This window comes from Cryptomeria japonica, chromosome 9, assembly GCF_030272615.1.
Source record: "Cryptomeria japonica chromosome 9, Sugi_1.0, whole genome shotgun sequence".
Taxonomy (NCBI): domain Eukaryota; kingdom Viridiplantae; phylum Streptophyta; class Pinopsida; order Cupressales; family Cupressaceae; genus Cryptomeria; species Cryptomeria japonica.
The window spans coordinates 618636875-618663421 of NC_081413.1; the positions used below are offsets into that span (position 1 = coordinate 618636875).

At 36.3% G+C, this 26547-nt stretch overlaps 1 protein-coding gene across 1 annotated transcript in view; it reads right to left on the reverse strand.

The window, feature by feature from the left end:
* The window catches only part of LOC131063695 (probable protein S-acyltransferase 7), a 33887-nt gene extending 20866 nt beyond the window's left edge, over positions 1-13021 (reverse strand). Inside the window, exons 1-2 of the mRNA XM_057997586.2 lie at positions 12476-13021; positions 10495-10677 (exon numbers count right to left, since the gene is read on the reverse strand). Coding sequence (XP_057853569.2) covers positions 10495-10677; positions 12476-12580 — 288 coding nt within the window. The 5' untranslated portion in view covers positions 12581-13021. The remainder of the gene's footprint in view (positions 1-10494; positions 10678-12475) is intronic.
* Positions 13022-26547: the final 13526 nt, after the last annotated feature.

Here is a 26547-nt window from a genome sequence, read left to right on the forward strand (position 1 = left end):
ATAACTTGAATGCATGCCCGAAGGATAACAAAGAGAGAGACATTTGTTATGGAAAAATTCCACACAGCTACGTGGGAAAAGCAATTAGAAGAAAGGCGATAGAATATCACCCTGAATATAATCTTACATATGATCACCATCAAAAAAACTTATTTAGGAGCAAATAATAACTGGAGAGGAATGATGCCCATGGCCCAGTTGAGTATTAACTCACAGGCAGACAGAAGAGACAAACAAAAAAGAATGAGGAAAAGATGTGTGCCTATTACACATCCAGGGCATTTGGGACAGAGAAGCACTTTATTTTGGGGTAAGAACCATATGGTGACATTCCAGCTAGATGCACAAATACTTGAGCAGCAGATTTGTTGCAAAATTTGTTTTAAAAGGAGCTTGAGAAAACAGGAGAATTCATCATCAACATAAATAGCAGAAAAAAAATGAGCGAGTTATTTTCTAGGTTGGAAACCTTGGTACTTTATTTAAGTCATTGTCCTACAGCCTTTGGCCTAGCAGACAATAAGACCCTTCTATTCTATTCTATTCAACTCCCTACATTGGTGTTACCTTAAACTTTTGGTGCTATATTTCTTCAGTATCAATCTTCATTGGTGCTATAGTCTTGCACCTAAAAAATACCAAAATCCATTACAAATCCAATTCTTGTAATGAATGATAATCAGGTATTCCAACTACTTATCTGGGTCCAGTTTCTTCATCTCTAGTATCTGATGCAAGACAAATCTTCCCTTGCTTGCAAACTACAATCAAAACACAAAACTACAACAGAAATTGTCTGCTTCAAAAATAAACTTTCTGATTGCAACAATAACAAACTTGCATTCACAACAAATTTGCAAAATTAACAAGTCAAACATCGCCTTTGTTGGCCTTTCCCTCTTCTACACAAGTTTCTAATTCTGCCTATTCCTATCTGTTTTCACCCTCACAGAAACCTCTTCCTTGGCTCACACCCTCTTCCAATCAGCAAATTTTCACTATGCAGTCCAACTGCAAACTTCTCCTCTAGCACAGCTCTTTCTTAGGCAGCTCGCCTGCTCCTCTCTTCTTATCGCATTTATTAATTTGCCTCTTTTTCCATCAATTCACATTCATTTGTCCTCTTCTCAATGAATGGATTACTTAGGTTCTAATCTGCAATTTGTTTGTTATTCCCATTCCTATCACTTTAACATTTTCTTTCTTGTAATTACTTGTCCATTCAATTATCAACGATTATCTGGCTTTTTGCATTTCTTCATTGCATGTCAAAGGAAAACAGAACAGGTTTCTTTACACCTATCAACATTGAATTTCTAGCTTGCTTCAAGATTCTCATTGCAGACTCCGAGATGCTGGCAAAGGTTTGCAGAATTTGGCTTTACACCTGGCAATTTTGTCTAAAGCCGTTTTGACAAATGCATACCTTTGATGGATGTCCAAATTCCATTTCAAAGCTCCCATTTTTGCATGGTCTTGGAGGTTGTTCAATTTGCATTTTCTCAAAAGTTTTAAGAAGCCTTTTCACAAATATATTTTTGTGAATATCCATGGCAGTTGCGACTACAATAGCTGATAGCTGACAGGCCTCTTTATAAATTGGTGGATGTCCATGCCCTTCCAAGATCTTGAAATCGGATGTAGAGATGCCAACAAAGAAAGAAACTGGAAACACACAAAAACTAAAAATTATATCAACAATATTTTTAGGTGGTGCTGATTATTTGTTGGCCCAGGTGCTCCTGCACCAGTATCTAATCATGTATATTATAAATATTGATGTGTCCTGTTTAGTAAAAATTCTCTTCAAATTCCTGTGCTCCTCCCAATTTTAATTTTTTGTACACATAAAATAATTATTTTTACAAGCGAGTGATCAGCATTAATCTAGTTCATTTCCAACCTTAATTAGCTTTCATTTTCTAATGTTTCTGCCCTGAATCAAAAACTATATATGATGGATGTTATCTATAGATTACATCCCAGAGGATGTTTACTCAAAAAATATTATATAAACAAATTCTTACCTGATAATTTTTCTCATACATATTTTACATTTTTGTATACCTCTTGTACTTCATTTTTATACAAATAAGGATGCTACGCTGCTCCTCATATAAAGGTACTATACACCTCTACTCAGAGAACTTTCTAATAAGATAATTCTAGTTAATGAATAACTAATCTTGGTAAATCTATTCTAATTTCTAGATCTTTCTTTAGTGTGCAATCTAGTTTGGTTTTGTATGTGTTTCTACTGTTGCTTCCATCTTACAACATAGGAGAATTCTCATTCATTGTGTTCCCCTCTGAATATGACACAGAAAGCAGATCTAAGAGCTATTAGAGTCAGACATTTTGGGGAGGATATAAATTTTGTTTATATTATGACTGATTAATGTTCAGACTTTTTAGTTGTTGGACTACTTGATAAATAAATAACTGTTTTTGGACAATTTATGCAGCATATCCAGAAGGTCTTGTTGTACAAGGTCATACCAAACTTGAGGCCAACTCATTTGCAAACAAGGCAAAATCAAACCAAATATATTTACAAAAATGAATGGATCATAAACTTGTAAGGGAATCCATTGGTACCGAGTAGATTGTCAAGACTCAATTCTACTGACCCACAATGCCCACACATCTTTCCTTGCCATCACTTTGTGAGCAAAAGATGAATTTGAAGAATGTAATTATTAGCAAAACAAATAAATACATTCCATACATACTAATAAAATAGATGGCAATGATGTCTCAAACATGGGCTTAATGATCCTTTATGAAGGAATCATGAATAGATGATCCCAATCTTATAGCCTTCAATGGAGATCCTTCACATGGTAGGAAAATGGAGAAAACAAACCCTGATGCTTATATTTATGACAAAAATAAGAACCAGAGTTTAATAGTCAGACTCAGCATATTAAAAATACATAAATTAATAATGCTACTAAAAAGGATAAAAAAAGAATTTACAGAACATATAGCATATTTTTGAAATAACCAGATTACAGTTCACATCATAATGTCGTGTGATGATTGATCATCATCATCATCGAAATTTACAGATCCATAAAATATTTTGCAAATTTGTCCTATAACTAATGCTAGAGCTGCACCCTTGAACAGGATGGTAAAGATCACAGATTACAAACTTGCTGAATGCTCACAAGACTCGCATGGAATTTTATAGGCTGAGTAAATTGGCAACAAAAAAAAGCACAAGAAAGCTGAGAAAATAGACAATGTTTTTGTCATTTGCAGTGTATTTGAATGTTTTCTGATCCTGAGTCTTGTCTCTGTTCAGGTGCCTAGGATTTATAAATGCTAGGTGAAGATTTTTTGTGCATACGACTATCTAGGGACCAATTTATGTTTTTTTAAAGAAATTTAAATAATTTTTTAAGTTGATGAGTTTTGTCAAGTTTTTTCTGAGCTGCAAGTCCAAGTCGAATTTGCGTCTACTGATTTTTTGCCAAGTTCAAAATTGCAAACTATGGTAAAGATTCCTCCTGAAACATATAATCATCCTACGCAACCCCTCTCAATGCTTAAAAATATGCCCGCACTTGTGTCTACTTCTATCTTCAAATTGCAATCTTCTCAGAAAACAGGAGCTCCACATCCTCAAAAATCCACCTCGAATATGAATCAATGCCACCCAAGTCAATCACATAAGAAGTCTCCTTCCCCTCCAAATTTTTGATGCAAAGAGGAATATCATTTTGCACAAAAATAAGCTCATTGAGACAGTTGTGGGTCAACCTATTGCACTCCATTTCAATGGCCTCAAAGATGCTCCCATTGCATTGACAACTAGAATTGCCAAAATTTTGGCACAAAATCCAAATGGCTAAAAGATTTTGTGTTTTTGCAACATAATCTTCCTATCACAAATCTGAAATGAGGACGTTTGTAATTTTGTAAGTAAACTAGAAACATAATTATTAAATAAGTCTCTTATCTATGTCACTATGATTGAACTTCTGAAGTCTTTTTCTTAACCTAGATGTCGGGTCATTTTCCTTTGACTGCATAGAGGAGAAGAAAATAACCTCTCCTCCACACCCTTGAAAATTTAAACTAATCAGCAATCAAGAATTAAAGCTCTTAAGGGTTTCATTATGCATCCCCCTCTCTATACATGTGTACAGGCCATCCATAACCTCCTCATCAGCCTTAAAGGAAGGAAGAAGGAAAAGCTAGGGTTCAAGTAACAAGTAGTTGAATATATGTGTTGGTGAAGTTAGTTGTTCAACCTCTAATTAATCGTGGAAAAGATGAGATCAATATTTTCTTTAATTTTCCCCATAAAAATTCTGGATGGCTTCTTTGGCCTTATCTGTGACCTCATATAAATATACCACTGAGTTTTTTCTCCATCTACCAAGCATGGAACCCTAAACAAAGATTTTGACATTGAAAAAACATTGGTACAGATTTTTTAATTAAAATTAATAAAAAGTTTGAACAATAACAAATAAAAAGTAAATGATTGTTTATAAATAGTTTGTCACTTCAAAAATTACCAAAGTCACCCAATGGGCAACAACAAAATGCACTGACAAATGGAGAAATTGTTATGAAGTTAATGATTCTCCTCTGCAATTGAAAGGGGCTGCTACCTCATGTGATGGGGTCTTGGATTTTCAAGTACTTTTAACCAGAAAGTACAAAAGGGAAAACAAAGAAAAATAGAAAAGAAAGGAAAGGAAATCCAACGATGAACATAAGAACATGGCAAATATGTATCAATAAAAAATGGAAAAAAGAACAGATTATACCAACTACAGAAGTGCAAAGACTTCCAAATCATTTGCAAGCCTAGAGCAAGGAGTGAGGAAATGAATACAAGGAAAACTAACCAAACACAAGAACAATCAATTTTTGAAGAAATGTTGACATCAGAACAATAAATCTTAATTAAAATCAAAAGGAGCAGAAAGGCTCCTATTTTTCCCCTATACAAAGTTCTCTAGTTCCTAACTGAGAAAATAAATCCCTATACAATTAAAATCTCTCTCTTTATAGCACATTCCTTGTCCTATAACTACTTCATGAAAATCCACATTATAGTTGTTGTTTTACAATTTCACTAAAAATAGCCTATGGGACAGTTAGCCTAGTCATATTGACTTTTGTATTTCAATCCTTTTCCTATACAAGATGATGATGAGCTCCCCCAACTTCACAGTAGTCCCCTCACTAAATAGACTATACCAAGAACCATCTACCAATATATTTACAGATTTGTTCCTGCTGTCCTTTAAGGCATCACACTCCAAAAGGAAGTGTTTTTCTAATCCCATTGCCCCAAAAAGCGCAAAAATTACACTCTTCCCAAGTTTCTTTTGGCCTTTCCCACCATCCCATTTCACACCAAAGTTGATGAGAATTAGTTCTTAAATGAGCAATAAGAATTTTATATTTCCATAAAATATTAGCCCCTATGTCTGCTTTTTGATGATGATCACATGTCTAGCACTTTACCCCAAGTATGCTTGTGGAACTTATCCATAACAAAAGCTTTTATCTATTTCCTACTCATGGAAGTAATAGTCTGCATATAGTGAACCTTCAAACTCAATTTTTGGCCAGTAATGCTTGGAGCATGTGTCCAAGGAGTTCCTTTTGCATGAACAGTCATAGTTGTCTCCAAGTTTCATACAAAAATGATTTTGTGAGCAAGCCAAGATGCATCTAGAAGGTATTCTAATGACAGTGTTGATATATCACGTCCATACATCACCACTTGAGTTGCACTACCTCCAAGCCGTACCTAAAGTTGATGCAAAAATTGAGGTTGTCTCTCAAAAATATAAAGCTCATTATCTTTAAACCTGGTAAAATTGTGTGTGAAAGTGTATCACAAGGAACCATAGATATTTGAATATAATATTCAACATTGGCATTCTCAAGACATTGCAACAAATATGATGTCAACACTAATCCAACTTCAGCCGCTGCCCTTTATTATGGATATGTCATTTTGACCCTCATTCCGGCCCCACAGTAAGCCTATCAACTACCATGTCCATGTCATATTGAACAATTGAATCATGGCAATGCCTAATTGACATCATCCAGCTTCTTGAATAAGTTGTGCAAATCTTGCACCCATCCATCATTTTGCCACTCCAATGAATCCTTGAAAATCAAAGCATCTTCAACGCCAGTGTGAGTAGGATTGCACCCACAAAGAATACTATCAAGAAGGCTCCAGAGATCTCAAAGTTTTTGCCCATATTTCTCTTTATGCTAGAGGCTTGCCTGCTGAGAAAGTCACAATTTGAGCATAGGAGGTTCAAAACATCATTGTGGCTGCCCATATTAGCATCATTCTAATTATTGTTTTCACCTCTTTTTCTCTTCTCAATGGGCACAACCTCCATGGACTCAACTAGAATGCTTCCTCAATTGATAAGTTTACTATGGCAGCTCTATCTAGATTTCTAAATTGATATGTATGGGGTATGCTGTTGTGGGATGGAAACGTTGGACCAGCATTATCATACGAATGAACTTCATTTGCAGGAAATTTTAGTTTCCTGTTTCTCCAAGCTGGTAAAAATACTTGAATGTTATGTCCTATTTCTCACATATCTTTCCTAGCAGCTCACCAATCCAACCATTAGGTCCATAGATCAAAACCTTAAAGGCTAGCTTTTGAAATAGGCCCTTTGACCATATAATTTTCCTGGGTAGCATTGTTGAAAACCATTTTGAACCCAACAGCAACTCTTCATATGTTTGATATACGCAGTTATTTATCAATGCCATCAAAAGTACTTTGAAACAAACAAAGCAAATAATAACACTCTCTAATAGTCACTAACTCTAATGTTGTATTCATCATTTCCTTGTCCAAATCCTTCTCCAACCAAATATGAATTGCTAGACTGATAGTGCAATTGCATCCAATATTTTTATATCTGTATCAATCGATGTAATCTTACCAGTGTCTAAAGTTAAACAAACACTCTCCTTTTTGAAGTTTCTCAATGCCTTGAATAGTTGGTCTTCACCAACATCACAGAAGCCATAAAATAAAAAATCATTAATATGACAAAAGAATTCATTGATATACTTTTGAGATACCCTAAAGAATTCCTGTATAGATCTTGTCTACTTGCCTTTGTGAAGAGATTTTCAATTCATGGTGAATGGGATGAAATTATAATGATAAAGATAAGTAGTGATCAACATCCATATGGTTGTGAAAATCATCCATCATAAAGTCATTTTCTTGTAGGCTTTGCATTCTTGTGTAACAACTTGTAGTTGATCCTCATCTTCAGCCAAGACTGAATAGATGGAGGAGGGGAACAATATGTGAAGGTGGAAAATTTTAAATCTTCCATGCTTAAAATTGTAGGCAATACTGATAGATCTAATTTTCAATATTTTAAATGTTTAACAAGCAAGTACTAGATTTGATTGCTTTGCAAGTTCAATTAAAGTTATCTTTAGAATCTTGACCACGCTCTGAACAAACACATCATCAAAACGGCCTTCACAATCCTTCTTCGAATATGAAAACTCCAACAACCAAGTGCTCACAAGCATCTACTTGCGATGTTAGTAAGGATACAATGCAAAGTTGGTGGCATATTGTGTGACTTCCAATAGCACAAGCCCTTTTTCTTTTGTGGTTGTAGATGTATTTGGTGATGTGTATAGCTTCTTTATCAAGTATTTCACACATCCATTTTTTCCTATGTCGGCAAATAGGAGATCAATGCAATGGATGAAACATGGGCTCCAAAAAAGGGTAAGGTAACTCTTCTCAAGAAGTCTACTTTCTTGAAATGTGTCGCTGCATTGTTAGTTATAACTTTGATGACATTCTCAATACCCACTTCCATGACCACCTTCTCCAACATACTGCCCCAAGTCTCAGCGTTTTTGGTTCATATAACGCATCAATAGATTTCAATAACACCAATAGGTCCCCTTGATGCCATTAGAAAGTTGACCAATGTATAATTCCTATAATTCATCCACTCGTTAGACAAAATATTGTAACCATTTTGCTCAAATTCTCTCTCACCTCAATACTTTTCATAACCTCCACCACTAAGGGCCCACTCTAATCATCAAAACTAGGTGCCTTGAACCCTTTCCCAACAATGCTCAATGCATTGTGCATTGACCACAACTCCCCTATGGCTCCTCACAAAATGGAAGTGTGTTGTTATAATACTAAAAATATGCAATGATTGTCCTTATTTCATGTTGTTTCTCCTAGTTCCCACCCAAGACAAGAGTCTACTAATTCAATAATTGAATCAAGGGAAACAATTATAACTACTACAACTGTCTCAATTGTTCTCTTCTCTTATTTTCCTTTTTTCCCTCTTTGTCGCTAGCAAGGGGAGCCTTCGACTCTCATGTAATCTCATGTTCCATTGCAATACACAATTACACATCTTGTCCAAAGATTTGTGCAAGCTGTTATTTGAGTCCATTTATGTCTCCCATCACATAAAAACCATTATAATTGCCTACATTCAATTCTGACTATGAACCCAATTTACAAGAATCCAAGCAGGGTCCCTAGACTTGCTGCTACTACAGCTAGTTAAAGATGCCATTTCTATATCACTACAAAGTTAAAAATTCAAGAAAAAAGAATAAATAATCAACTTTTAATAGTCAAACCCTCGCTCTGTGAGGAAGAAGAAAATGGGAAGAAAAAATAAATAAATAATAAAAGATCGAAACGCTGGGACAGAACTAAAATGGAAGGGAAAAAAAGAAAAAACCTAGCTGAAAAAACAGCTGCATACCTTTCAAATACAATCAAGAAATTATTCAAATCCATCAATGCTCACTCAAAAGCGATTGAATGTGCCTCATAGGGGCAAAGCACAAAGGAAAAACATATAAACAAAAGAATAAAATGGCAGATTTTGATGTATTTTATGCAATGTTTTCATTCAGTGCGTGAATTTTACCAAAACTCGAAGGTACTCAAGGAATAACGCACTAAGCCTGTTTAACTTACAAGCAATTTAATTAGTTTCTAAAGTATGATAACAGCATCTGCAAGCAGTCTGCATTTCTGTGGTATGCAGGCTTGTAATTTGATACAACACTACAAATGTGCTTGAACACCTATTTGAATGTGATCAGAAATTCTCAATAAGGATGACTATTTACTGATGTCCAAATACATTTCTGAAGTTTCTTAATACTTGTAAAATCATTTGGCATCTCTTAAATATTAGAAGCATTAGACTTTCATAATCCCTCTTAGTGATTTTGTAAAGCTTTTGAAAAAACTGTGAAGCAGTATTGTTTGCTTACAATTTTGACCTGTTTTACTAATAATTTAGTAATGTGCATATAATCAACACATGGATGAGAGGACTTTAGTGACCACACTCCTCAGCTCCATATAGGGATGCAAATGAATTGATGGACCAGAATGTAATGATTTTGAATTTGAACATAATCAGGAGATCTTTGTGAATATTCAATCCAAGATGAGCAACAAATTAATGAAAGAGAGACTTAGTAGGACCTTTATGTGCAACAATTCTTAATCATGAGCATGACTCTAAAAGTATTACTCTTTTTGTTTAATTTTGTTACTTGTTTCTTAGCATGGCGTATAATCCACAGAATTGAAAATTTGGACATTGCAAACCAAAAATTGGACCTTATCTATTAAACACTATTTCATACTTTTCCCTTAATGTAGTAGTCGACAAGGATTTTTCCCTCTTATTGTCCTTTACTATGAATATTGATATGGGAAATAAATTTTATTTGAGAGATAATTATACTGTTTCATTTGCTACACTCAAATTTTGATATTATTTACTGCTTAGTTTACTCCCATAGAACTTCAATACTATTTGCTCTATTCATAGAAGTTTGAAAACAAATCATTTTCAAATTACTTACTCATATATCATAATCTTCTTTGGAGTGTAAAATGCCTGTTTCATTGAATAATTTTTTCCGATACATTACGTGTTAAAACTGTTTTGGCTGAGTCTGATGTTACAGCTGATTTATGAAGCTATGCTGCTTTTTCAATTTACATGAATCACCTCAGCATCAGTTTTTTGTACTGCAAGCATAATGTATTAATATGAAAAAATAGTATCCGTAGGCTGGTCATTGTTTTGGAGTTTATTTGTCCCTTGGGATGACATTGGTCAGCTTGTGTTGCAAAATGTATTTCATTCTATTCAGTGCTGATATAATACTATTCAAGAAGTCTATCCCATTCTCATCTATTTGTGCTCAGGCTGCTGACAGCCTTTCTTTGTACACACAGTTAACAATCTTTGTTTTCCCACAGCTTATATCATATATGCATAAGTGAGCTGTTGAACTTGCCCAATATATAAGAACCTTTCTAACAGAATTGAGGACTAAGACAAAATAAGGAAGCATTATGCAAGAACCTTTCTAACAGAATAGCAGAAACTATGTGTTTATCTTATAATAAAAAGGAGGCAAGGAGTAAGTACTAACATATAATGTGAACACAACTGTAATAACCATTATGGATACTCCTGCAGGATCTGAAAATTTATCCAGAAGTTTTCTTGCAACAAATACACAGAATATTGCTACTGGAGCAAGGATAAGAAACATTGTTAAAAAGAGTGACCTCACATCTGGTCCAAATATTAACCTTCCACCAAGTAAAAATATCTGCATCAAAAGACAGGGACAAGAAATCAGTGAAGATTGACATGCAACAACCAGTCAAAAGAAAACATAACAAAATCATGTACATGAAAATTGAAAATACAAAAGACCAAAGTAGCACACCAAACATTTATTGTCTTACGAGATCTTTTACAAAACAGTACAACCATAGAGCAGAAAAGAAAGATAGAGCCCTGGTTCAAGTAATCCACAGGTAAAGGGCACTGTAGCAGTCATCAGCAAAGGCCAAGTAACGGCATTAGTAGGTAATCTTTTGTTATGGATGCATGAAATGGCAACTATTGTTAAAATGCTACTGTTAAGATTCAGGATAGGAGGATGTGGAAATCACCTCTCAATGACCAGATGATTACTAATGTTGACACTGTCGTGAGATATTCAAATTTACCCCTGGTCTAGTAGAGAAATCTATGACTTCAGGAGACTATAGGACTAGCAGAATAAAAGTTAGCATCCCAAGGGTGGGCTTGCTACCTCTATTTGTATGCCTGAGGTGGTCCTATGAAAAATAATCACTTCAAGTACTACAAGAGTCAAAGATATTTTATAGAAACTCAAAGTTGCCACTGTTTAGAAGGGATATTTTGAGCAGCTGCAAAATTTAGTTGTTACTTTGCACAAAAGCAGCCGAATTTTTTTTATTGAGCTATATCTTCCATCTCTGATATGACCATTTTTCTGCAAATTGCTCCTAAATTTACTCGTCAATACCTGTATTAAAGAACCCCCTAGCACTGGAAACAGAAGAAAACGTTGCTTGCATTCATTCCCAAATCTGTTGTTTAAACATTACAAAATTTTGCTCATAAAGGATAACCTAGTAATCCAATGAAGTGGGGCTTGTTCAATTTTTTTAGGTCAGGTGCCAATGGCCATATTATGCAGCAGTAAAACAGTGCAATGAAAGATGAAATCTAAATTTGACAAGTGGGTGCTGCAAACTTATAGTTTCCCTCTCAACTTCCATGAAAATCTCTATCCTTACAAACTAGATGCTCCGAAATTTTAGCTAAGAACTTCAAAATTTGCAATTTCCCGTTAACAAGATCTTGTGGGACTATGGACAACACAATTGGGAGCCATAGCCCCATTGATGGAACCTCACCCTAATACAGTAACAGAGAGGACTGGATCAGCCAATTCTTCTTTCTTCTAATAGCCATTCATTCGCCCCAAATCCAATGAATAATACTGCAGAAAATCTAAAGCCTTGCCAAATATAGCTGGACCACATTCTCCGCTGCTGCATAGCTCCAATTGCTCCATACCACAAAATGTAGAAAAATTCACCTATGCAACTATCACACTGGACGGTCAACCTAAGTATTACATTAAATTAAAAAACTGCAGAATTTCAACCCAGACAAGATGCAATGGCGTATTCTATTGCAAATTTGCAAGCGAAATTTAAAACTCTGCTGGAGATGAGATTTAAAAGGTCGGAAAAATAAAACTGCTGTAGGTGCCTGGTGCCTCATTGAGGATCTTGGTTTAGTCTTAAGATGCAGATTTGTAGCTATCATTAATACGATTCGAGTTACCATGGATTTTGAATAAACCGAGGATAACAACAAAATGACCGTACAAATCCAAACAAATATCAAAAACCCTTATTCCCTCCCTGACTTTAACTACATAGGCAACTTATCATCTCGATGACACCTTTGTATTTGTATACGGCGAAACCGTTTGAAAACATTTGTCTGATTCCACAAATATGGCAGAAAACCCAAACACTGACAAATAAAGTTAACAGAAGTTATTACAAAAATTTACTTACATTACTTCCTTTCCAGGCTTGATAAACTCGCTGTCGGCCTGTAGCCTGGTCCATACTATACGGCTCCGCCGGGTCAGGAATCCGGGGAGTAGGAGCTCCATACATCTCTATTCGAGCCTGATTTCCCAAACCGCATTCACAAATTATATAATTTTGCAGGCTTCAAAAGCAAGAGATGCGCACTAGATTTCCTTTAATGAAATCGTTTCTTCTACTCGTTCCCCGCCCGGCGCCTCGAACATGCTACTTCCATAAAAAGCAAACCCCGAGGCATCGGAACAGCGCGTATATAGCACCAATCTGGGCAATTTAAGGTTCGTTGGAAACCGCAGAAAAGGCAGATCAAGGCTCACGAACGGCCGTTTTGAGATTTCAGGTCTATTTATCTTTCCACAGATCATGAAAGTGGAGCTTTCCCCTTTGATCTCTGCAAACCCTCCCACAATGCTCGCATGTGTTTTTTACAATTTCTTTGGCTTTGCCTGCTCAACGCCCCAGCACGAGAACATGGTTGACAGGCTCGCTTAATTCCGTAGCCACGTCGTCAGTGACGTGGCACAATATTCCCATCTCGTCTTACTTTATTGAGCCCGAAATGCCGTCTAGTGATGACGGGGCAAGTTACGAATGGTTAGTTAGCTGACGTGGACAGACGAATACGTACATTTGAGTTGACCGGTTCGTTTCTACCTGTCTGAAGTTGGTCGCCGGTCAGGAGTTGATGGTCTACCGGCTGCTGACAGTCAAGTGGGGCCCATTGCCAGTTTGTCCGACAGACTAAAGTCGCTGGATAAAATGGTAATAGAAGGAAATTTAGGAAAAATTGTAATAAAATAATCAAATCAATATTAATAAAAGGAAATTTAGAAAAAATTGTAATAAAATAAACAAATCAATCGTTGTTACTGCGCGTTTACCTTGACTGAACGTTATTTCCGTCAACGTCGCACGAAATGTCATGTGACAGACACTACATGGCTGCTGTTCAAATTTAGAACAGAAATTTAACCACTTTATTATAATTCAAGTTGAGATAGGTAAATCTAATAGAATATATGAATTATAAAAATGATTAAATTTTTATTTTAAATTATAATGATAGAATAATTTTGTGATTTGAGAAATAACTTGTTAGAAATTAAATTGGAAAGCGTCTAGGGGATATGTTTGGTGTGAATTATGTGACCTAGGCTTTTTTGTTTGCTACAAGTTTAGGGGCAAAGTTTGGTGAGAAAAGGGGCTATGGCAGAGAGTTATTCCCTCAAGAGAATCCTTCTTTTTACGACGTGGTTTTTGGATTCAATCAACTTTATTCTCATCACGAGAATGGAGTGAATTTTTTTATTAAGGATTTGCATGTGGAGGGGTCTATGAAGAGCCGAAGCCCTAAAATCCAAAAGGTTAATGGCTGCTTGGAAAGAAGTCAAGATTCAGTTGTTGAAGATGTGAATTACTTGAGTACCCATGCTTTAATCTACAAGTTTTTGGGAATCTGTCTCTCTCTCATTTCTTGGAGTCATGGGTCTAATGAACTTGGAATCCTAAAGGGGATCTAGAGTATATGTTATCAACCAACAAATATTTTATCATTTTTTCTCTTGTTTAACATATCGAAACAAGGCTTTTGAAGGTGGTCCCTATTTTCATAATCTAGTTAGTTTATTCATCAAGCCTTGTCACATGGGATTTAATCCTTCTATGGAGCTCTCATTTAGGGTCCCGACGTGGATAGGACTTCATTGGATCCTGTTAGAATTATAGAGATATGACATTTGGCATATGATAGCTCTCCTATTAGGAAAGTCGGTAGGTTTGTCTCTGCAGACATTGGATAAAAAAGTGATTTCTTATGCTCATATTTGTATTGAGCTTGATTTGAATAAACCATTACCAAATTCAATGGAAACTAAGTTGGTTCCACTTCATGCCTGTGCAACAACTCAACTATGGCGCCCTACCTTTCAAATGTCATATATGTCATGAATATGGGCATTTTGCAAATAAAATGTCTGAAATCCAGTCTCACAAGAGCCCCTTCTAGGGAGAATGCATCTAATGCGACCCTTTGTGTAATGCCTATGAATGATAAAGGAAATACCCTTGTGGCAAAAGGAGAAAAGGATAAAGAAGGATTTATTCTAGCAAGACTTCATAATAATGGTAGATGGTTGAAGAGAACGTTTTAAGGACAAATAATTTGAGGGGCCTTTTAATCACTTTGATGCCTTAGAAGATTTTGATCAGCAAGCAATGATCCTAGAAGGTTTCCCTGCAAGGTATGTGCTCTTAAAGTTAAAATAGATGGAGACTAGGGTGGATGAGAGTCAAACCAATTAGCAGGAGGGGGTCATTATGGCTCAATGGGACACTGACCGACGTATGGGTGACCCGTATGATTTTAATTTGTCCAAGCCTAAAGAGATACTCAAGAATGTGTCATTGGCTATTAGTGCCCTGTATCCTGAGGTGGGTGTTTTTGATTCGCGAGTTGGTAATAAAACACCAACAACTCTTGGTTTGTAACAAAATAATTTTAAAAATAATGGCCCTGAGAAATCTTCTAAGCCTGGAAGAAAGAATGATTGGGAGAAAATAAAATTGATGGGGGAGAAATTAGTGGAATTAGGGTCGATTAAGACCATTGACTCTCACTTTTCCAACCTACAAAAATGATGCTTCTATCCTTGAATGTAAGAGGGTTGAACAACACCCCTGGATAAAAGGTTCTTTGGGAATTGATTAGAGTTCATTCTACTGATGTGATGTTTATTTAGGAATCAAAGTTATCTATGGAAGGTATGGCTAGTATTGCCTCCAAGCTCTAGTGGAGGGGAGATTGGTGGTGTATTGGAACCCAAGGCAATGTTGGAGGGGTCATTTTCTTATGGGACTCGCATAATCTCATCCCTTGTTGGTGGATATCTAACAAGTTCTCTCTTTCAATGGTTGCTACTAGCTTTAATTTTGGAGAATTAGTTTTTTTAACAAATGTGTGTGCATCATTGGACTATGCTAGATAGCTAAATTTTGGGAGTTACATTAGATATGTGATATCTTGAATCCCCCTTTACCCCTAGATTTTGGTTGAGGATAATAATGATATTACTGGGTTGGAGTAGAAAAGGGAAGGAATTAGAAAACTAGATTCGTCATCAAAAATATGTAAGGAGAATATTCTCCTTATGCATTTGGTTAACATTGAGCCAGGTTATGGTCAATTCACTTGGAGCAACAGAAGGTGTGGTGCAAATTCTATCTCCAAGAGATCAGACAAATTTCTAGTCTCAAGATTTTGGGTTGGTAATAGAAGAAGTGTTAGCTCTGAGATTTTGGATTGGGGAGGCTTTGATCATTGGCCCATTAAGCTTTCAACTATTGATATTGGATTGTCTAAGGATCCTTCTTTTAAATTCCAACTCATGTGGTTGTGTGATTTGTCACTAAAGGACTTGATGGCAGACTAATGGTCAAGGGGCAAACCTATGTATGGTACAACTGTGTTCGTTTTTGTCAAAAAACTTCAATATGTTAAGTTTCAACTCAAGAAATGAAATAGAAAGTTTTGAGAACATTTTCAAGGCTAAGTAAGTGGCTCAGATCCGGTTAGATGGCATTACCAAGGAAATCATAGGAGGTGGACTTACTATGAAGCTCCTTGAAGAGGAAACAAAGGCTATGAAGGAGGTTGCAGAATGGGAACTTCAGGAAGAAATGTTTTAGAATTAGAAGTCTAAAATTGATTGGCTTCGAGAGGGAGATAGAAATACTACCTTCTTTTTCAACTCGATCAAGTATAGGAAGCATGAGAATTCAATCTATAGAATTATGTCATCTCACGAAGTTCAGTTGTCTTCATTACAAGATATTGCCAAAGAGGTTCTACATTGTTTTTCCTCCTTATTTATAGAGGTTTGTCACCCAGATGTTGAGGAAGAATATCATATTTTAGAGTGTATTCCCTCTTTGGTTACTATGGATATGAATGAAATGCTTAATAGACCAATTACTATTGAGGAAGTGGAGGGGTTTGTTTTTTAGATAAAGAAAGGTAAAGCTCCTAGACCAGATGGTTTTTTATTATTTTTTTTCAAAAATTTTGGAAGATTGTTAATGAGGATTTATTGGTTGCAGTTCAAGAATCATGTAGTAGAAAAAAGATGTTAAGAGTAATGACTCCAATATTCTTGACTCCTATCTCAAAGAGAGAAGGATCTAACTCCCCAAATATGTATAGACCAATTATCCTTTGCAATGTGGTGTATAACATTATCTCCTAGCTGATTGTCGAGAGACTTAAGAAAATTCTTGATAGGCTTATCTCAGAGGAGTGGGGTGGCTTTGTGTCTGGTAGGAAAAGTGTGGATGGGGTAGTCATTGTTGCGTAAGCTCTACACTTTATGTAAACATCTAAGGTAAAGGTGATGTTCATCAAGCTTGATATGTCCAAAGCATATGATCGATTTAAGTGGGTTTTTCTCCACAAAAATCTTATTTACTATAAGTTTGATCATGATTGGATCAGCTAGGTCATGAGTTGTGTTACCTCTGTTTCCTTGTATGTTTTTATCAATAGAGAACCAACTTCTTTGTTCGAAGCTTTGAGGGGCTTTCGACAAGGTGATTCACTCTCCCCTTTTCTATTTGTTTTATTGGTTGAAGGGTTGGGTCGATTTCTCAAGACTCAAGTTCACCAAGGGCTTATTTCTAGATGGAGGTGGGGTAATGGTACCCTTCCCCAATATCATTTATAATTTGTGGATGACACAAATCTTATGTGATTGATGAAAATTCAAGAAGCTTCTAATTTCAAGAGGGTGATAAATATTTACCTTACTACTTTTGGTCAGCAAATTAATGGAAGTAAGTCCTCTATTTCCATCTTCTACTCCACCTATTATTCAAGAAAGGATTGACTAAATTCTTAGCTTTCGACCTGGATCCCTCATTTGGAGTATTTGGGTATTCCCCTTACTATGGGCTCACTACTTAGAGGGACTTGGCTGAAATTGTTAGATAATTTTCATGAGAAAGTAAGTCATTGGACCTTTAGATGGTTGTCTTTTGCAGATAGAGTTGTACTATTGAAATTTGTGATTCAAGCCCTGTCAATGTATAGAAACATGATAGAACCTTTTAGAGTCTTCGAAGTCTCATAGCTTTCTTAGAGCACTTCATAGAAGTTATAATGTATATTTTTCTATAGGTCTATAATGCAGAGACCTGTTCAATTCATATATTTTGTTTTGTCTTTTCTATGAATACAGTAAATACATGAAGCTTATGTAATTTTTCAGAATCATCTTGGAATCTAATTCAGTGATTCACAAGTTGTAATGTTGTATCCCAAAATCTTATGAAATCAATAATCAAGGGTTTTCATCATCAGATATGCATAGCCAAGGATCTAGAGAAGTTCATAGAGTTTTTGAGCCGAAGATGTTACAGATTCTCAAAATTTCTAGGGTGAGGTAGGGGTTTGCAAAAAGGATGTGATATCCCATGGCAACCACCTCAAAGAGTTTGGGAGGAGCAGCAAAATTGTTCAATGTATCATGAAAGAAGAGTGACACTAAAAAAACCTCAAGAGAAAACGCTCCCCTCCAAGGAAATGGGGGTTTGTGGATATTGTCACTGGGAGGGAGGTTGGTTGCCACCAAATACCCAAGAAGTTATAGCATCCAAAAGAAAATCAAAATATGAAGGATTTGGCTAAAAAAAATATTCAAACAGATACAGTGAAGAGGATTTCAAGCAACATAGAAGATGAGGACTAGAAGTTTGTCATTCGTACATTGATAAAATGGGGTTTTTTCATCAAATTGGCAAACAATTGGCCAACCTTTTCAAAAGTTAAGAAATGGTGCAAGGAGATATGGGGTTTGAGATGTATTGTCAAGACTCTTCCAAATGGGTTCTTTCTAATTATTTGTGAATATGTAAGAAGCAAAGAATGCATCATGAGCGGTGGAACATACTTGATGGGGGGTATGGGAGTCTATATTAAAGTCTGGGAACCAAATTTTGATCCTCTAAAAGCTATTATTGAAGAAGTGCTATTCTATATTTGGCTTTAGAATTTACCTCGGGAGTAATGGGAAATGGAAACCCTACAACAGATTGGGAATAAGTTGGGAATGTTTTTAAAAGTGGATGAGGCAGTGGAGAAAAAGGATTTGAATAGTGTTTATACACAGATATGTATTATCTAGTGCCCTATTCCCCTTTTGTTGAAAGAAATATAACTAATCTCGAACAAGGGCATCTAGGTTCAAAGGATCGAAGTTGAAGACATTGTTGATAGTTGCAAGACATGTAAGAAGGACAGGCTTAACACTTTTGAATGTCTAGCTAATGACAAAGGAAAAAATAAGGTGGGGGGAGTCAACTGAAGAGAAACCACAAGGGGAGCACATCTTGAGCTAGACAAAGAGGCAGTGTTGTCAAGCAGCAAAAGAAAACATAGGGGAAAGTAATAGAGAAGAGAATCAAGAATAATCAAATCACTTAGATCACATCACATAGGAAAATAGAGTCATGTCGTCTGGAGAGAGAGTCTGAGAATCAAGCATGAAGAACAACTTTGAACAAGTAGTGAGTGACCCCTAGGAACAAGGAGATGGAACTTATTAGGAGCCCTTAGAGATGGAAAATCCTTTGGAAATAATGAATAACATACGAATAATTATGGATGGCACGGATATTGGATGAATATCAACCTCCACTACAACATTGGCAGAGGAAGGGGAGAGATTCATGTTGATGGTATCTCCTAACAAAAATTATCAAAGAAGTACCCCATTACAGTCTAATAAGAGTAACACTCTAGCTACAAATAAGGCTCGAAGGGAGAAAGGAGTAATTGGAGTAATAAACCCCTAAGTCAGACTAGCTTCGAAAGACAAGACAACTCCAATGCAAGTGACCCTAAGAAGGTTGTGTTCTAGTGAGAAAGGGGAGCTAGAAAAATTTGAAGTCCCCTTTGACATAGTAGAGGAAGAAGATATATGAGAAAAAAGAACAATTTATCAAACATTGGGATCATCAAGCAAAATTAATATAGGGGAAAATAAGTCTCAAGGGAACTAAACAAGGAAAGTTCAATTGGACATTGTTGGGAGCACAAAGGGCCAAATGAAACTGAGATCCAAGAAGGCACCCTCCCTTCTTGGGGAGGAATGAAGCTCCTTTAATGGAATGTTAGGGGATGCAATGCCCTTGACAAGAGGCACCTGATCAAGTGAGGTATTGATTAGGTGTTCTCAGATGTCTTTATGTTGCAAGAAACTAAACCAAAGGCGGATGATAGTAGAGATCTTTAAAAAATATGGCCTCAGTGGCAAGTGTCCTTTGTGGATGCTAAAGGCGCTTCCAAAGGATTGGGAATATTATGGAGACCCCACACTATGAAGGGTGAAATGGTGTCCAAAAATAGATTTTGGTAGGCTGTAAGGATTAGATCTTTTGCATAAAATAGGGAGTTTGTCCTCATTAATGTGTATGGGCCAACATTTGGAAAGGCAAAGGAAGAGGTGTAAGATCAACTATCCAGCTTTTTCAAACCATTGAATAATGTCTTGTTCATTTGGGAGGGTGATTTCAATGTGGTCAAAAGTCCTTTATAAAAGAGTTGGGGTGTTGGGGGCTCAAATAAATTGCAACTGGATTTTCAAAACTTGATATCTAAAAATGGTCTTTTTGAGCCTAAGTTTAGAAATGGTGTGTTTACTTGGACCAATAAGCAAGTGGGAAATAGCAATATAGCTAAAAAACTAGACAGATTCCTTTTGGAAAAAAAATTGGGCTACACTATTGGTCCTTTAGGAAGCCTCGATCCTTCCCTACTTGAGGTATGATCATTTTCCCATATCCCTTCTTTTACAAAAAAAATTAATTTCGATCAAGTGCCCCTTCAAGTTTGAAAAGATGTGGTTGAGGGATGAGCAGCTATTTGGATTATTGGAGCAATGGTGGAAAGAAGTTCCTCAAGTGAGGTACAAAATCTTTCAATTTGGTTAAGAAATTGCAGTATGTAAAGTCAAAATTGAAGGAGTGGAATAAAGTTCATTTTAGCAGTGATTTTGCAAAAAAAAAAGAATTAAGAAGGAATTGGCGAAGGTAAATGAAACTGAAATTCAAAAAGGGATGACTCTAAAAAAAATTTAGAAGAAAAAAACTCTTCACCAGCAGTTAGCGGAGGTCCTAGCTAGGGAGGAAATATTTTTGCGTCCAAAATTCAAAGAATGTTAGTTGAGGGATGGAGATCAGAATACCAAATTCTTCCACAATTCAGTCAAGGCTAGGAGAATGGTAAATAGTATTAGAAAAATGAGAAGCATGTAAGGTAATCTCCTCAGCGACATAAAAGATATTAATAGAGAAGTAGTGAATTTTTTCAAAAAAATACTATTGAAAGAAGAACCAGAGTTGGAAACTAATGTTGATGAGACACTTGGGAATATCCCTCGCATAATTTCGGACCAACAAAATGGTATGCCACTTTAGCCTATGTCGATGGAAGAGGTTAAGTTTGTAGTATTATCAATGGAAGGAGAACCAAATCTCCAGGGTTAGACAGTTTTCCCCCCTCATTTTTTCAAACATTTTGGGAGCTAACTAAATCTAATATATGGGAGGTAGTGGAGGAATTGTGACAGAAGAAGTATGTCTTGAAGAAGCTTAATAATACTTTGCTTGCTCTTATCCCAAAGAAGGAAGCATTTTGAACCTCTGAAGATATGTGACCCATATTTTTGTGTATCACAACATACAAAATCATTGCAAAAGTGATGGCTAATAGGTTGAAAAAAGTTCTCCCAAAGATTATTTCAGAGGAGCAAAGTGGATTTACCCCAAATAGGTCAATAGTGGGAGGCATTATTATAGAAAATGAGGCGATTCACTCAGTGAGGCAAGAAAAAACCAATAGATTGCTAAAAAAGTTGGATATCAGGAAGGCTTATGATCATGTTAACAAAATATTCCTTTTGAGAATTTTGAATAGATTTGGCTTTCACCCCTCTTGGATCGATTGGATTAAAAGTTGTATTTGTATGCCCAGAGTTTCAGTGCTTGTTAATGGTAGCCCTCTAATGAGTTGATATTTTGTCATGTTTTTATCATCACAACTCTTAAGTTTTGATATCTTTTGGTTTGCATAGTGGTAGTGATGTATTGGAAATTGACTATATGTATTCCATTTGTTAAGCCTGAACTTATTAAATCATGTTTAAACTTTGTCGGTCTATTCCTGCAGCCACGCCATTTATTCCTGCAGCCATGTGATTTATTCTTGTTGCCATGTGGATTATTTAGGGTGATATCATATGTGAATTAATAGATTTGTTAATTGAATAAAATGTGTGTGTATGTCCTTGTATGTTGTTTTTATTGTAGCGTAGGTAATAATAGATGTCGTGATGGATATTCTCTTATCGCGCTTGATGAAGGGAAGATTATGTAAGAGATAACTAAAGGTCAAATTAAAGAGGAGCTGAGTGAGCGCAAGGTACGGCATAGGCGGATCAGTCAAGCGACACTTCCAATGTTTAACTTTAGTGGGCATTGAATTTGTAAACACCGCCACGACATGCAAAGACTGTGGTTCGGTTTAGATCCACGTTTCCTGCAACATAGCTCCAATTATCTTCTTTATCGATTAATCATCCGCCTCTTCTCTTGGACGTGATTGGTGTTGTCTGTTGTAGTTTGTTTTCCCTTTAATAATAAGCTCTTCTTTTCCTCAAAGGTTAGACAGAGGAGAAAAGAATAGAGCAGAGGATTTTTTGAATTATTCTTGAGTTTTCTTTTCAGAATATGTAATCACTTTCAGGAAGCAATGAATAAAAGTTATGTTGTTCTGATATGTTAAGTGTAGTTTTTGAGAAGCCTGGCATCACTCATTCAAGGGGGCCCACTTGGTGAGTGATCCAGTGTGTTCGTTAAAATTAGTTTTATTTATGTAGCTGTAGTGGAAGTTCTTGCTTAGTCTATTCCTGTAGCCACTGGAAATAGATCCATTGATTGTTCCTGCAGCCAAGCCAGAACAAAGTAATGATTTTATGAATTTATGTAGAAGTTTTTCCTATAGTCTTTCCATAATTTCCATTCTTGTTTTCCTTTTTCCACATTATGTTAGTTGTTGTAGTAATGCAGAATAACTGTTGTAGGAACTTAGTGCATATATAGTGCAAACCCATTTCAAGTATTACGTCCCTGGGTTGACAATCAAATGAGCACTAGCCATGAATATAGTGACTTTCCTAAATGAATGTCCAAACTTCGGGTTGAGACTTCACTTAAAGTTATTATTATTATTGTTGGAGTAGACATTTTTGGCATTGTTGCCAGGGATGGTGTCAAACTAAGAACCTATTATGGTTATTATCTTTTCAGTTTTCAGTCTTTAGTTAATTGTTTTTGGTATACCTGATTGTTTGAAAATTTTATGACTCTACGTGCATAGAAGAAGAAGAGATGCCAGAGGTAGATTTCTGCCCACTCATTCTAATCATACAAAAGATCATTTCTTAGATATAAATCCTTTTGCTGAACTTTGCCAAACCCCGCAGAATTTGAACCATCCTGAATCTAAGTTTCCAGAAGATAGTCTTCAGTTCTTCTTTGGTCTTCAAGAAGAAGAATTTCTTAAACAAACAACCCCCACAGGTTCAATGCAAGGGAACCCACCTCCTGGTGGAAATAACCCACCACCAGGTGGAAATAATCCACCACCGCCACCAGGCCCAACGTTTGAGTTCCCCATATCTGATCAGCATGATAATGCTAATCTCAAGAACATTCGAGCATCTTCACTCCCTAAATTCTGTAGATTGGTGACAGAGGATCCAGACACATTTTTGTTTGAGTTTGATGTTCTCTGTAGAAGTTTTGACTATACTATAGATGCCCATAGACTCAAAAAATTTCCGGCCACCTTGAAGGAGTCATCCTTGAGATGGTTTATGAGCTTGGGTAGTAGCACAATCAATACATGGGATGAAATGAAACAGTTGTTTCTTGCAAAATACAAAGATTATTGTAGAGGCACTGATCATCATGGGGATGATATCTTTAGAATGACACAAAAAGAAGATGAAAGTCTTGAAGATTATCTGGAAAGGTTCCTGTTTAGTGTCAAAAAGTCCTAGCATAAAACTCTCAATGAAGATTCCCTCAAGTTGATATTTTTGAGGGGAATCAGTGATGAATGCATTGATTCTTTGGATCTTATGGGAGGAGGTGACATTACACAGTCTACTTGGGTTGAACTAGGACAAGTCTGCCAGAAGTATTCTAGATCTGCTTCTAAGAAGAATAGGCGTTTTAAACTAGGAGCACCATCATCAGCATCTGGAACTAGAGTTTCTAGATTGGAACCATTTATTGAAGGACTTTAAGGAGGACATTATAAATAATATGGCCACCCAGTTAGATACACTTGCAACTAAGAAGAAGCATGAAGAAGCTGATGCATTTCTTGCAGAATTTTGCCCTCATTGTAGACAACGAAAGAAGGATTGTAGATGTAAAATGGTTGCAAATGTGGAGGTACGTGAATTCAAGCCAATTCAAGGTGAGGACGAGCAAGTCTTCTATGTTGCTCAAAGAAGACCAAATTTCCAGAGACAAGGTATGCCTCCGGATCCACTTTCTTTTTCTGGTTATAGTAGAAATTCTTATGCACCAAATAACCAATGGCAACCATCATATGCTCAAAATTTTGGTAATTATCAAAATTGGTACCCACTTCAAGGCCAAGGGTAGCATTTTGGTAATCAAATGCCACAGTGGCAGCAGCGACAAGGGAACTGGTACCCACCTCAGGGCCAAGGAAGCCAATTTCAAGGGAATTGGCAACCTACTTCTCAATGGAGGGGGACTTAGCTATGGAATGCTCAATCTTCTAGTTATCAACAGCCGCAGCCTCCTGCACTAATGCCTCCTCCTACAGTGATTGTTGTACCACCTAAACCAACACAGTTGCCTACTCAACCACTACCAAATCCTAATATTAAGTCTCAACAACAACAACAAGCTTATTCAACTGATCTTAATCAATACCTAGCCTATTCTCTATCTCTAAGTGACATTCACCTTCGATCTGGGACAACTCTGCCTAATCCCTCTCATCCAGTTATCACTGAGGTACAAGAGGAGCAAGAAATTTCTAGTCCAACAGATCTAGTACCTCAGAGCCAAATATTGCCACCATTTCCTCAGAGATTGCAAGAAAAGGAAGTTTCCACAGAACAACAACAAGGCTTTGATATCATAGACCAACTGAAGCATATTTGTGTTAAAATTCCATTGTTGCAAGCAATAAAAGATGTTCCCATATATGGTAAGGCTCTGAGAGAATAATGTTTAAAGAAACCTGGCAGGAAGAAAAAGGATCCACAAACAGTGCATGTTATGGGTCAAGTGGCAGATATTATGTTAGGCAAGATTTCCATTCTAAAATATTCTGATCCAGGTAGTCCTATTGTGAGTATAGTCATTAATGGCAGTCAAATAAAAAATGTTTTGATTGATTTAGGGGCAGCCATTAATGTGATGACAAGGGAAGTAATGATACAGCTTGGGATCAATAATTTAAGGCCTACACCCACAATTCTATAGCTTGTTGATAGCTCTACGGTGAGACCTGATGGTATCATTGAGGATGTAGTGGTTATTTTGGATTCCTGGGAATACCCTGCAGACTTTATGATTTTATCTCCAAAAGCAACATTGGGAGGATATCCGGTGATTTTGGGTAGACCTTGGCTTGCCACAGCTGATGCATATATTGGATGTAGATTAGGAGATATGACTATTTCAGATGGAAATTCTACAAAAACATTAACCTTGTATTCTCCTGCACAACCCCAGCTTGATCAACAATAAGCCATTTGGCCTATTTTGGGAGAAGAATTTGAGGGAGTTGACTCTATTAATCACCTTATGATGATTAATCGAGGACCATTCATGCAATTACATGATGAAGAATCAATTCTTTATAAAATCCTAATAAATGAGTTACTAGAAGAGAAGAAATTGTAGGAATTAGTTCTGAATATTGCAAGTTTAGACTTTACCGCAGCCACTGATATATTGCATACTTTGTTGCCACAAGAGGTATCTTCTTCTCATTTTTCTGATATGAACCAAATTGATCTTACTATTAAGGTAGAAGTGGAGTCGAATAAAGGTTTGAATATTAATAGAGGTCTAGCAGATGCTCAAAAAGAAGCCCTAGTGGACTTACTAAAATTTCATAAAAATGCTTTTGCATGGGATTACAAGGATATGCATGGGATAGATCCAGCAGTTTGCACCCACCGTATTTATATAAAGGAGGAGTGTTGCCCACTCAGACAACCTCAAAGAAGAATCAATCCTGCATTAAAAGAGATAGTTAAAGAAGAGTTGCAGAAGTTGTTAAAGGTCGGGTTTATCTATCCTATCTTTGACAGCCAATGGGTATCACCTCTGGTCATAGTCCTTAAGAAAGGAGGAAAATGGAGGGTATGTGTTGATTATAGAGCTCTGAACTTAGCAACAAGAAAAGATCATTTTCCATTACCATTTGTGGATCAGGTATTGGATTCCTTGGCTGGTAAAAGATACTTTTCATTTCTTGATGGATTTAGTGGTTACAATCAGATTCAAATAGCTCCTGAGGATCAAGAGAAGACAATGTTTACTTGTCCTTGGGGCATGTATGCATATTCTATTTTTCCTTTTGGATTGTGTAATGCTCTAGCCACTTTTCAGAGAGTAGTGATCAGTATCTTTTCTGATATTTCTCAAGGCAACATGGAAATATATATGGATGACTTTACAACTTATGGTTCTGAATTTGAACAAGCATTGGGTAATCTGAAAAAAGGTTTTGCAATGATGTGAAGACTACAATTTGTCATTAAATAGTGAGAAATGTTTCATCATGATGCAGGAAGGAATAGTCCTTGGTCATCATATCTCTATACAAGGTATCCAAATAGATTCCAACAAAGATTGAGGTCATTCAACATATCAATGCTCCTGTGAGACAAAAGGATGTAAGAAGTTTTCTTGGTCATGTTGGATAC